Source organism: Crotalus tigris, unplaced genomic scaffold (genome assembly GCF_016545835.1).
Source record: "Crotalus tigris isolate CLP2741 ecotype Arizona unplaced genomic scaffold, ASM1654583v1 scf7180000023606.2106662, whole genome shotgun sequence".
Taxonomy (NCBI): domain Eukaryota; kingdom Metazoa; phylum Chordata; class Lepidosauria; order Squamata; family Viperidae; genus Crotalus; species Crotalus tigris.
This window is the reverse complement of record NW_024100074.1, coordinates 1,023,644-1,037,360: the sequence shown is the minus strand read 5'-3', so window position 1 is coordinate 1,037,360 and position 13,717 is coordinate 1,023,644. Positions and strand designations below refer to the sequence as shown.

The 13,717-nt window shown below is 41.9% G+C and overlaps 2 protein-coding genes across 5 annotated transcripts in view; one reads left to right on the top strand and one right to left on the bottom strand.

The window, feature by feature from the left end:
• Nucleotides 1-13,717, bottom strand: part of CHST7 (carbohydrate sulfotransferase 7) — a 105,765-nt gene that overhangs the window by 62,698 nt on the left and 29,350 nt on the right. The window lies entirely within an intron of this gene.
• Nucleotides 1-13,717, top strand: part of SLC9A7 (solute carrier family 9 member A7) — a 97,487-nt gene that overhangs the window by 79,900 nt on the left and 3,870 nt on the right. For all 3 annotated transcript variants that reach the window (XM_039319639.1, XM_039319640.1, XM_039319643.1), the window contains 3 exons: nt 154-217; nt 4,837-4,919; nt 11,132-11,237. In XM_039319639.1, the coding sequence (XP_039175573.1) occupies nt 154-217; nt 4,837-4,919; nt 11,132-11,237 (253 nt within the window). The remainder of the gene's footprint in view (nt 1-153; nt 218-4,836; nt 4,920-11,131; nt 11,238-13,717) is intronic.

The following is a 13,717-nucleotide window of genomic DNA, read 5'->3' as shown; positions in this document are numbered from 1 at the left end:
TTAACAACCATTATATTACCAGACACTTTCTGGTTCTTTTTGCGCTATGCATACCTACCTATGCTACATCTTTTCCACTGGCCTCAAGCCCAGTGGAAAAGGTATTAATTCAGTTAATTATCTCATGCTCTTTGTTTCCTGATATTTGTACAGAGTTGGAGTTGACCCAGATCAAGACCCTCCACCCAACAATGACAGCTTCCAAGTCTTACAAGGAGTAAGTAGTTAACTTTTTCAAACGGTCAGTGATGTTCATGTATAAGCATATTCGAGCAGCATTCATATTCTACCTTCCCCCAAAAAAAACTTGTGCTCAACTTATGTGGCTGTGAAATTCACAGGCAAGTTTCAGCCTTATACTGTGTTTCCCTGAAAATAAGACTCAGTCTCATTTTCTTTTGGGCTCCGAAATAAGCACTAGGGCTTATTTTCAGGGGATGTCTTATAGCAGGAGGTGAAAGCTTGGGGGCCTGCGCATGGGGTGGAGATGCAGAGTTCGAAGTGTGGCAGTGATGGGCCAACCTTGGAATATCAGGACGGACCAACTATGGTAAAGGTAGGGTATGAGAGAGTTTGGGCAGGGGATACGTATGCCGTTCCTGTGCCAGGCCAGCCCCTGCAGCCCTGGGGTAGCTGTGCTGGGTGGTAGCAGGAAGGATGCCAAGGCAGGGGCAGCTAGGCTGACGCTCCTCCAGGCAGAACAGGGGGCCTTTGCCCCGGGAATGCTGGGGGGTTGCCTTCCTGGCCCGGCCCGGCCCACCTTAGAGGTGAGCAGGGAGGTGGCTGCCCAGGGCCAAAGTGCCGGCGGAGTCCCAGAGGTTGGGGAGAGTGCTGAAATGAGTGGGCATTCTGCCTGTAATGCCCATGCTGGCTGCCTCTTCTCCACCAGAGCGAGAATGCCACTGCATTTCAGTAGATGCCGGCCTTCCCTCCAACAGGCCTGGGTAGCTCCTGGAAAGAGGCCTGGCGCCCTTGGGGATTTGCGTTGCCACCTGCTTTCCAGCTCTGTCGTGTTTCTCCACCGCTGGGGAGCTGGAGAGCTTGCCCCACCACTACCCAGATGCCCTTGCTTCCCCCAAGCATTTCTTTGCTAACCTGCTTTTCAGCTGTGTCATGTTTCTCTATCGCATTTCTCTGCCATTGCATGCAGGAAACAAAAGTTTGTGGGACTGAAAAAAAAAAGGTCAATCAGACCTTCCAACTTCTCGCAAAGTTAGAAGATCTGATTGAACTTTTTTTTTTAGCCCCCAAAACTTCCTTTGTTTCCCTGCACATGGCGGCAGAGAAACGCGATGGAGAAACTTGATAGAGAAATGCAATGCAGCTGAAAAGCAAGTAAGCAAAGAAATGCTTGGGGGAAGTGAAGGCATCTGGATGGTGATGAGGCAAGCTCTCCAGCTCCACGGTGGTGGAGAAACAAGACAGAGCTGGAAAGCAGGTGGCAAGGCAAACGCTCCAAGGGCACCAGGTGCTGAAACTGGCCCGTCTCTCTCCAACAACTGCCCAGGCCTGCTGGAGGGAAGGCCGGCATCTACTGAAATGCAGCGGCATTCCAGCTCTAGCAGGGAAGGAGCAGACGGCATGGGCGCTGCAGGCAGGATCCCTGTTCACTTCAGCATCCCCTCCGACCCTCCAGGGTTCCATCTGCTGCTTCGGTGTGTGTGTGGACAGAGCTACAAAGGGGGCCAGGGAGCCGAAAGCGCCAGCAGTTTGGCTCGGAAGGGGAGTGAAAGAGAAGAGGTGGGTGGGTGAGTGGGGCTTTATCTAGGGCTTATTTTTGGGATAGGTTTTATTTTCAGGGAAACACAGTATTAGAATATAAATGGGGCAGCCAAGTTCTTTGTTTGTTAGGAAGTTTTATTTTTGTCCTTCAATTTTGTTTCATCCTATACATACATACGGAAAGGAAAGGAAAGAAGGAACAATCACATATTGCCTTGTTTTCTTTCCTCTTTGTCCTCTACTGCTTTCCTCTTTGTCCTCACCTTGTTCCCCCCATATCTATTTGATGTATTTCTTACAAAGAAGCTCCAGTTTTGGATTCCTATATCTACTTTTTTAAAATTAGTTTTTACATTACAATACAGCTAAAGCTTAGCGCCCCACACCCCTGAAGCCTGGCAGTCACCAAATCCATTATTGCATTCACCAAGACATGTGAAGGATTAACTTCTTTAAAAGTTTGGAGGGAGAAATAGAATGTTCCTTGTGAATAACCTACTTCCTTTTCAGATATCTCCTAGAACTCTTTCCTTTTTCTTACCTTCTGCTTTCAACTGACTGAATCTTCTAATTTTCAGCAATTGTTCCAGTTCATCTCAGGAAAGAAAATCGTATACTAGTTAAATTATTTATTGATATTTATTTATATTTATACAGACATTTCTCATCTGGTCTTCTCTATAACCAGAGTTCCATTTGACAGTTTTTATGTTGTTTAGAGCTGTATAATTAGGATAAAAGGCAGGATGCTATCCTGATACTCATGTCCAGGAGTAGTATAAATTACATCCTCCTTTTATGTCTTATGGAGGAACTCCATGTTTGTGAATAGTTGCCCTTGCTTCATATAGCTCATATAGCTTAAGTAAACTTTTTTTATAACAAATTTTATTGTTTTTTTTAACTTTTACAACAGAATACTCAAGACACACCATGGTGGTTAGGTGATCAATCATCCAAAAACAAAATCATATAATAGCTCAAGTAAATACATTAAATGTTCCCTCTCTATTTCCCTCAAATAATATAACCTATTTAACATAATCCATTTCTACATTACATATCTATAAATCCTAGTCCTGTTTTGAACTTTATTAATTTACAGTTACCATAGTCCAATTTGATCTTAGATAAATGTATTATCACTTTGGGTATCCCTTCTAAAATACTTATCCAAATATATTCTAATTCATAATCTCATAAATCATTGATTTTATCACAAATCTTTCTTATTTCTTCAGATAGCATTTAAATCTCATTCAAATAATTATCATGTCTATAAAAAAAAGAACACACCTATTATTACACAAAACATCGTCTTACTAACTTAACACACTCAATTAGTTGTTAAATCAATCCAAATTTCTAAAAACCTCTTTCATATTCTTATTCTCATTCCATTACAAAATAATTTTCATACAAATAAACATATTATTCCAAAAATACATTCTTACTCTGTTTAACATATATATTCTAATAATCACAAATTTTCAACTCTAAGTCTTAATCCTTAAATCAATCCATATTTCTCAAAACCTTTTTAATCCATTACATATAATTTTAAATTTCTCTTTTTAGTCTTATTCTGGCTTTTTTTTATGCCAAGAAGGTTTCCATAACAAAGCCTCTATTTCAGCAAGTAGGTCTGCCATTATTACTTATAATGTCATTTGGGTCAGTAAAAGACCTCCCATCCTCTGTTTTTGACGCCTGGCTCCTGTCTGCTGGATAAAACACTTGATCATATCCAATTTTATAATTAGTAGTTGATTATCAAAGTTATCATAATTCTCCAACAGTTGTATTTCAAGTCCATTTATGTTAGTTTTGCAATTGTAGATAGTTTAGTTACAATCATTTTTTGGTCATCCAGAGTCTCCATAGGTTGTATGTAAATTAATTCCTCTTCTATTGCTTTTTGGTCTGTAGAATGATCAAATAAAGTCTGAAGGTCAGTTTGTAAGTTCACAGTAGAATTTCTGTTTATTATTTCTGCAGTACTCTCTCTTATTTGGGAACATATTTCCTCAGTAGCTTCATAAATTGTTTCCAGTATGAGTTTACAGTTGAGTTGTAAATATGGTTTCTCCATTTCAGTAGTAACTAAATCCAATCCTGTTATCTTTTAGTGGAGGCTATATTCCAAAACATTTAGTCAGTATCCACCCCCACCAATAAAAAAAATAAGTCCAGGACATAGGAAAACAATATTCTCCAGCTTAGAAGATATAATAATAAAATTTTATGATAAGGATTTTTCCAGGGCCCCCAAGTAACCAAAAATAAAAATAGTCCATAAGAAGTTTTTTCCTTTGTTATGGAAAGCTCTTTTCCTCAGATAAACAAAGGCAGCTCTTTCAAAGCAGGGAAGTAATTCCAAAAGCTTTTAACAGAAGAGTAGTTAAGCAAAGAGAGAGAGGGAAAAGTCTCACTGGGATCATCCACGATGGTTTCTTAATGCTTAGATGTTCTTTTGACTTTCGGCTGGAACAGCTAAATGGCTTTCTCCGTCGGCCCTGAGGAGCTGCCTCGGACTGCGGAAGGAGCTGCTTCCTCCCCCCGCAATCAACGAGAGTCCTCCTCATCAATAGTCACCCCTCCAGGGTGACTTTTTGACTCAATTAAGGGTCTACCAGCAGAGGAAAAGCAGGTAATGAAGAAAGAAGTCTCTTCGTGTGCCTGCACCCACTGCAACCCAAAACCGGAAGTCAGCTTTAGTAAACTTTTGATCCAGTTGGTATATTTAGTAACTAGGCTCCATATTTTGCACATTTTCATAAAATGGCCTCCCAGGTTTTATATGGATATGGTCACTTCACATTCTTGTATCAGAAGTTAAACTAGCAAAATGGACACTCTCTTTCCCAAGATGTCCTTTATGCAAGCCTACATTTGACCCTTTACTGGCAAGATGAGCATACTTCCAAACAAAGTGCAGGGTTTTAGCCCTCCCTCACTTTTATTTTCTAAGCATGTCTCTAGGTGTTATGTTTCTGCCCCCTTTGAAAAGAAAATTTCTGCTGGAAAACTATTGTTATCTTGCTCCTACTCAGATCATATTATTCCTTTATTTGATAATGTGCTTTGCATAACAAAACTGTCTTTCCTGCCCAGGATGGTCCAGATGCTGAACGAAGGAATCGGACAAAACAGGAAAGTGCATGGATCTTCAGGCTTTGGTACAGTTTTGACCATAAGTATCCTTTCCACACTCTTAGTGGGCAAAACTTTATGCAATGCAGGAAGCAATTGTAAAACTGCCAATCCTTGTCTGGTCTAAACAGGCCATGTGTTCCAGTAAAAACAACTGCTAAATAAAGATAGCGTTACAATCCAGAATAGAAATGAAGTAGCCAAATGAATCACATTTATTGTGAGCAGAAACTAATATGACCCATCTGTAAGGACCTGCCTCAGCTAGATCTCAAGAAAGCAGAACTCTTGAAACAGGCATTGTCTCAAAAGGAACTTTTATTGAGAATTAGTGATGGAAAGAGAGCAAAACAAGTTCTAAAGATTTGGTGCATAAGGATTACATCAAAAAGGCAATTCAAAACTCCTCCGCCCAGTGTCCCACTATCCTGTTGAAATCCAGCCAATCCACAGGTGCCACAGTGTTATGAGAAACTGGAGATTTAGCGCCCATCTCAAAGTCTCTCTTGGTTTTGTTTCCCAACGGCCCCAGGCTCCATTTTCGGGCGATAAGGCAGATGTTTTCAGGTCGGATTCTTCTCACCCAGAGGAAGGGCATCTCGTACAGAGCAGAGCAAAGCAAATAATATTCCCCATGGAAGCACTCTCCCCCAACATTATGGCAAGCCCCAAAAATACATAGGCAAAAGCAAGAAAGGGAGAAATGGGAGGATTAAAGGCAAATACATTTGAGGAGCTCTGACATTCGCCCCCCCAATAGAAAGACAAATCCACCTGTAAAACAAACAGGAAGGGCTGAAAGGAAAAACAAAAATAAACACATTAATCAGGTTTATTTGGATAGGGTGTATGGAAGCGTTTGAGCAATCTAGGGGTCCTGATGTTTTTTTTTATAAACCCACTCATTCTGTGAAGCAGGCAAGTCTTTCCAGGCCACTAAGTACTGTGTGGACCCGTGATGTTTGTGAGAATCTAAAATATCCTTGATTTCAATGTGTTGCTCACCCTCAACCATAATAGGTTGAGGAACCGGAGCAGTAATAGGTTGTAGTTTGGAGGTGACCTCAGGTTTGAATAAGCTACAATGGAAAACGGTGAATTTGTCTCAAACTCTTAGGGTGTTCCAGCTCCATTGTAACAGGATTGATAATGCGCTTAATAGGAAATGGACCAATATATTTTGGCCCCAGCTTCTTTGATGCCTGTAATGACTGTAAAAATCTAGTGGAAAGATAAACTCTATCTCCAACATGGAAAGGCTTAGGCTTCATCCTTTTTTGTCAGCCTATGCCTTATAGGCTTCCCTAGCCTCATCCAAAGCTTTTCTAACTACTGGCCAGATGTTCTGCAATTGATGAACCCACTCTTTAAGGGAAGGAATGGCAGGTTCATTGGCAGGCAATTCAGGCATAGGAAGGAAACTCCGGCCATTAGCCATGTGGAAAGGAGTGAACCCAGTACTGGAGTATACTGCATTGTTGTAAGCCACTTCAGCAAACAGCAACATATCAGTCCAGTTGTCCTGCTGATAATTAATAAAACAGAGGTATTGTTCTAGAACTGAGTTCTTTCGCTCTGTCCCCCCATTTGTTTGAGGATGATGATTATATGACAGTCCCTGATCCGAACCTAAAAGGTCCAAAAAGGCTTTCCAGAACTTAGAGGTGAATTGCACACCCGTATCGGATATTATACACTTTGGCGCACCATGAAGATAATAAATATGCTGAACAAACACCTTAGCCAAAGTCTTTACAGTTGGGATCTTCTGACATGGGATAAAATGGGCTTGTTTAGAGAACAAGTTGGTGACAACCCAAATGACAGTGTTTCCCGTGGTTTCGGTAGCTCCATAATAAAGTCCATGGAGGGTGCCAAAGGGCTCGCTACCAGCTACAGGAGGCCAGGCGGTTTTCCCTGCCTACATTTAGCAGCAGCACAAGTAGGGCAGCTAGCCACATAGCTTTCAATGTTCTTCTTTAAGGAGAGCCACCAAAATTGCCTCTTAAGCAGGTGAAGAGTCTTTACAAATCGAAAGTGTCCTGACATTTTTGAATTGTGACAGGCCTGCATGATCCTCAGTCTCTGGTTTTCAGGTACATATAGCTTTCCTTCAACCCAAGCCAACCCATATTGCACTGAGCAGAGGTTTTTATGACCACTGAACCACTCGTTATTCTCCAGCAACTTGAACTCCCCAATCACCACATTGTCTAACTGTGGGTTTTTTTTAGTCTGTGCTCTCGTAGTGGGTGGGGTGGTCGATTGCTGTGTGGAAAGTAGAGGTTTAACCACTTCTGCCTTCACACTGTTATATTATGGGATTTGTGACAAAGCATCTGTCAGGAAGTCCCCACCCTTGGTGGAAAGTGGATGGAGAAATTAAAACGATGGAAATAGTGGGCCAAGCATGCCTGTTTTGGAGACAATCTCCTGGGATTTTTTAAAGTTTCAAGATTCTTATATCAGTCCAGACTTGGAAAGGGATTTTACTTCCTTTTAGGAAATGCCTCCAGGTTAAGAGGGCCCATCTCACTACATAGGCTTCCTTTGCCCAAGCAGCCCATTGTTGTTCAGTCTCCAACAATTTTTTGGATATGTAGTCACAGGGTTGTAACTGGCCCTGCTGGTTTTTCTGCAGTAACACCGCTCCCACTGCCACATTGCTAGTGTTGCCTGAATCACAAATGGCCTTTCTGGGTCTGGGTATTTCAGAACTGGTTCCGTGGAAAAAAAATCTCTTAAGTTTCTCAAATGCGGCTTGGCATTCAGCTGTTCATTTTAGTGGCTAGCCAAGCTTCGGCTTACTCCCTCCCTTAGTTTTCAATAAGTTTGTGATAGGGAGCGCGATCTGAGCAAACGAGGGGATAACTTGCCTGTAAAAGTTGGTGAACTCCAGAAAACTCTGCAGTTGCTTCCTGGTGTGGGGAGGGGTCCATTCCATGACAGCCCGCATCTTCTCTGGGTCCATCTCTACCCCCTTGTGAGAAATGCAGTAGCCCAGATAGTCAATTCTATCCTTATGGAATTCACACTTTGAGAGCTTGGCATACAATTTAGCAGCATGGAGCTTCTTTAAGACTGCCCTGACTAATTTCACATGTTCAGCTTTAGTTTTGGTGTAAATCAGGATATCATCCAAATACACCAGAACCCCCTTATATAGGTGTTCATGGAGGACCTCATTGATCAGTTGCATGAACACTGCAGGGCCTCCCTGTAGCCCAAAAGAGAGCACCCTGAACTGGAAGCAACCTGGAAGGCAGTTGAAAGCAGTCTTCCATTCATCCTTAATCCTGATGCGATAATATGCTTCTCGCAGGTCTAGCTTAGAATGATTTTTCCTTTCACCGGATAGGCTAACATGTCCCTCATGAGGGGTAGGGGGGTACACATTCTTCATGGATACTGCATTTAAACACCTATAATCCACATAGAAACGAAGAGACCCATCCTTCTTCTCTGAATAGAACGGGCTGCTGCCCAAGGTCTGGCAGGCTGGATGTACTCCCGGGCTAAACTCTTGTCGATGAACCTATGGAACTCATCTAATTCTTTAGGTTCATCAAATACAGCTTTGGCTTAGGCAACTTAGCTCCCGGGACGATCTCAATAGCACAGTCTGTAGGTCGGTGCGGGGAAAGCTCATCCAACCTCTTCTCACTGAAAACCTCAACTAGATCTTGGTACTTTTTCAGAATGCTCTGAAGCTCTTGCTCAGTGTGGACTGAGCTGCTTTGGAACCTCTGTTCTACTTCCAAGCAATCCCGGGGGAGGCGCTCTCTTTGTTGGGAACCTTAGCTTCCCCTCTTTCCAGTCAATTAATGGGTTCCATTTCTTTAACCAAGTTAGCCCAAGGACCAGGGGCCATTCCATGCCAGGAGCCATGATGAACACTAAAGTCTCTGGTTTCCCATGGTCAGTCCCAGGGGTTTGGTGACAGAAATTGCTGGGATGCCCCTTGCTACGGACCCATCAAGCTGGCAAAAAGTGATGGTCTCCTTGAGTTTTTTTAGGAGAGGCCCCAGTTTCCCAACTAAGTTGGGACTTATCAGGCACCATGTGCAGTCTGAGTCCAACAGAGCAGTTAGGGCCTTTTTCCTGCCCATGTCCGGGATTGTCAGTTCTATGGCCATGGTTACGGGATCAGTTGGCCCACTTACCAGTGGATCATCATTGTCTGGTGGTATCAGAGTTCTACCCCCTGCCTTTGGGGCTCAGGGGAGGTCCACGACCTCTGTGGACTTCAGGGCTATGTCTTTTGAGAGCTGGATGGATTTGCTTGGCTTCCCCCCAGAGGTGTGATCCAACTTCCTAACTGGGGTCTTGCTGTGGCACTCTGCAGTGTGATGCCCTTCCTTGCCACACTTGAAGCAGGCAGTGGAACATGGTTGGGTTGCGGAGGTTTTGTTAGTCTCTCCCCTTTCCTCAGGCTAGCTTTGTCTCCCCGATTTCACAGGATGGTACAGGTTCTGGGTCTGGTCAATTTCAACCTCTTCAGCCAGAAGACTCCATTTGTAGAGAGGAGTGGGTGTTCCATGAGCCACACAGGAATTGTACAGGTCATCGTTTAGCCCATCCTGGAAACAGTTTATCAGGATGTCTTTGGGCCAGTTCAAGCGGCAAACCAAGTCTCCTCTGGGGGAGTTCTCTCTCTGAGCGGTTGTGGGGTCCGAGCTGTCTGGGGGTTTACCCGCTGCCACACTGCTGGAGTAGCCACCACTGTCTCTGTCACAGTGAGTAGTCCCTGCTGCCGTCTCCGTTATCACCATCTCCTCTGCTTCCAACCTTTTTGGTCAGTTCTTCCTCTTTTTCTGGGCGACTCAATGATTTGGCTTTTAGGTCCTTGAAAGCTTCCAACATATATTTCATGGCTCGCTTGAGGATCCTCTCCATCGGGTCCGACTATGGATCCAGATCTTCATCATCAGAAAACAGCTCCATCCTTTTTTTGTGAATCTTTTTCTGACCTCGGGTGAGAATTACTTTTTGGGACCTTTCCTCCCAGTCCCCTCTCCTCCCATCACCGAGCAACCATCTCGGCCTCGAGGCATCTTTTAGGGCAGCAGCTTTCTCTACCCAGGTGGAGGTGCTTTCTCCGCGATAAATCTGAATGGTTGCGTCACTGCAGTCTTTGGTTCCAACTTCTCTCATTTTGCTGCATGCATGGCCCCCCTCAGTAGGGCAGACGCCTCTCCAGGTGGGCAGTACTGCAGACCTTGCTTTATGTAAGGACCTGCTTCAGCTAGATCTCCCAAAAAAGCAGAACTCTTGAAACAGGCATTGTCTCAAAAGGAACTTTTATTGAGAGTTAGTAATGGCAAGAGAGCAAAGCAAGGTCTAAAGATTTGGTGCATAAAGGATTACATCAAAAGGACAATTCAAAACTCCTCCCCCCAGTGTTCCACTGTCCATTTGAAATCCAGCCAATCCACAGGTGCCACAGTGTTATGAGAAGCTAGAGATTTAGTGCCCATTTCAAGGTCTCTCTCGGTTTTGTTTCCCAACAGTCCCAGGCTCCGGATAAGGCAGATGTTTTCAGGTTGCATTCCTCTCGCCCAGACGGAGGGCATCTTATACAAAGCAGAGCAAAGCTAATAATATTTCCCATGCAAGCACCCTCCCCCAACAGTGTGACAAGCCCCAAAAATAGAGAGGCAAAAGCAAGAAATGGGAGGATTAAAGGCAAATAAATTTGAGGGGCTCTGACACCATCCCTCAAAGTGGTACAAGACAGAATACGTGAAGAATTCCTATTAGACTAGCTGAGCTACAAAGAAAACAAAGAATATGTTATTCTATAACATCCATATTCAGTTCAGAATGTTGGTCCAGATCACCATATGATTGTTGGCTGTACATGAGTACATCACTGCTGAATTTAACTGTTATACTCAGGATGCATATATTAATCTTGAAACAACATTTATTCATGGAGTTTGGTTTATAAATAGTTTTCACAGATGGTTTCTCCATTAGTTTCACAGCTCGTTTTTACTCTGGAGATAGTTAATGTGCTCCGAAGGCTTCTTTATTTAATCAGCTCTATGATCTGGCTGATGGTTGATTACCTTTTGTCCTGTGAATTTTTCCTTTTCCTTTTTCCTTACAATTCCTGATACCTGGTGGCTAGCTCTATTCATAATACATAGTTCAGTATAAGAATGGGCTGAAATTACTTTATCTATTAATGGTAATTTGAACTATTTGCATATGGTTACTTGATAGGTATATTTTCCTTAATGAAATGTGACAGATACCTCAAGCCCATTTTGACCCACAGTGGTCCATTGCTCACAACAACTCTTCCAGGTTGGTGTGGATTCATAGCTCGTTGCTTAACTAGCCCCCAGGTTTATGAGGTAAGTGCATTTTGTTGCCTACCAAACTCTTAAATAGCATCAGATTCAGGGGAGGAGGGGGAACTGAATGGGAAGAAGAGTAAATATTCCAGGAAATAACCATGCAATTTTAATACATTTGAATAAAGTTTGTTTGCATGTTTGGGCATAAATGGGACATATTGTGTCAACCCTTTGAGATAGGTGAGGTGGGAAAAAGAGACTAAGGATTCCAAATTATTGCTGTAGGGTAGAAGAACAGAATTTTAAAAGCCTATCAGAATTTCTCAAAATCCACGTGAGGTTGTTTTCAGGCTTTCTTTTTTTTTCCTCATGCTTTCCTCTTTCTCAAGACTGAGTCATATTTTCAGAAACTTTCTCTCTTCCCTTAACAATTCACATATTCCTTTCCTACTTCCAAGGCCTGGTCTACATTTATTTCACACCATCTCCCTTCATCAGAATCATGCATAAATTTTGCCCTAGCTGTAAATATAGAATAGGATATCAGTGTGGAAATTACATATGGCTACTCTAATACTGTTTAGTTATGGGAGTGTGTCAGTCCAACGAGTGTTGTTATTACTGAAGCAAATAGAAGCAAATAGAACCAGATACTTCTCAAGAGAATTTAGGAGATCTTATCTGCAAGAATGCAAGGAATCGGAGAGGCCGGCTCAGGTTATTTTTGGAACATTTTCAAGTCCCCTGGGATCCAGATGGATTGTTTTTCTCTCTGCCTCCGAAGAATGTTTTGGATTACTGGGACTCCATAGCTTTTCTAGTTAAGACAGTATAATATTGAATATGCAGATTAAGTGAAGTATTTAGTCTACATGTATAAAATAAAATGATGTCCCTACAATTACACTATATTTCTGAAAAAAACTGTAACTTAATCTAAAACAAAACACTTTTAGGAAAGCAGAAACTTAATAAAGAATGCAAATTTAGGTTTTCTCTTCAAGTAAGTACATTGGGAAGAAATGAGGAGAACAAATGTGCTGTTTTTTGATGAAAACAAGGAAAGAATCTTTAGAGAATGATACAATAGTATTTTTATTTCTTTTTTACTGGGAAAGTTAGAACATTAGAGCATAGAGCATTAAGACATCTTTGAAAATATTTATCTTTTCCTTTGTCTCATACAATATTGTAGATAGCAAGGTTTTTAGCCTTTATCTACCTTTGGTTGTGAGTATGGCATGTTAAGATTGGTGCATATGACAAAATTAAATTACAGTTTCATTTAATATGGTTACAGTAGTACCTTGGTACTCATCGTTAATTGGTTCTGGGAGGTGTGATGAATACCAAATGAATTTTTCCCATAAGGAATAATGTAGTGAGTCACAAGGCAGATGACACTCAAGTTCTAGTTTGTGCGTTGAGTACCAAACAAATGATGAGTACTGGGACAAAATTTTCATGTCAAAATGTATTGAGTACCAAGTTCGATGAGTTTCAGAGAAGTTGAGTACCATGGTACCACTTTATTTTTTAATAAAAAAAGTCTAATATAAGATATTTGCAGAGTTCCATGTAAAGTCTGCATCTTCCTCTCCTTTCAGCAGGGTTGTTTTTTTTTTTTTTTTTTTTTTTTGCAGATGCTAGTTTTCCACTATGGAAAACTCAATATCCTATCATTATCTCAAAGGCAGAAAAGGGGAATCTCAAAGTGCTTTATTGAACAGAACATGGAAATGTGTTTTAATTGCTCCTGCTGCATCTCCCTGCTTTCCTAGCAGGTCTTTTGTGTCTAAAGATCTAAAGGAGTAGTTTTCATATGAGTCTAACCAAGCAAGATACTGATACTGAAATCCATTTTTAAATGTTTATTTTATTTAATTATAGTAGGTAATTGAAGTGGCATCTGACTAATCAATCAGTGAATGATCTATCAGCAAGCTTCCTGTCCCAGGCCATGCATTCACAAACACATAGGGTTTAGGGTTACCTGCCTGAGCAGGAGTTAATATTATTATCAGATAATATTATTATTACATAGAGAGGTTTGCAAATTTACTATGATGTTTTCAAGCAAATAAACAAGTGGTATGCAAACAAACAAATACACACACAAACACATACAAACACAAATGAAATCAAGTCCCTTAAAGGCCAGAAAGTTTGCCTTTAAAGTCTAAATGCAAAATAGCAGGCACAAGAGTGGTCAGAAGACCAAGAATCCAATATTGTAGCAGGCTCATCAGCCAATCCAGGTCCAGTATCACAGTGATGAGATTTTGAGTCAAGAGACAAAGCACACAGAATCTAGATCAACAAATGGTTGTCTCTAATGGAGAGTCTTGAACTTGCTGCACTTCTTAAATAGAAGGAATGTTGGTGTTGCTCGTCTGGAAGACCAACGGTCCTTTCTGGCAAGGAGCCTTGCAGAGCTGCTCTCTGCTCCTGCTCTGGCCTCTGTGCTGCTCTGCTCTGCTCTGCTCTGTAGTGTGCTTGCACTGGGTGGGGTGACAGCTCAGACCCTTCATTGTCTA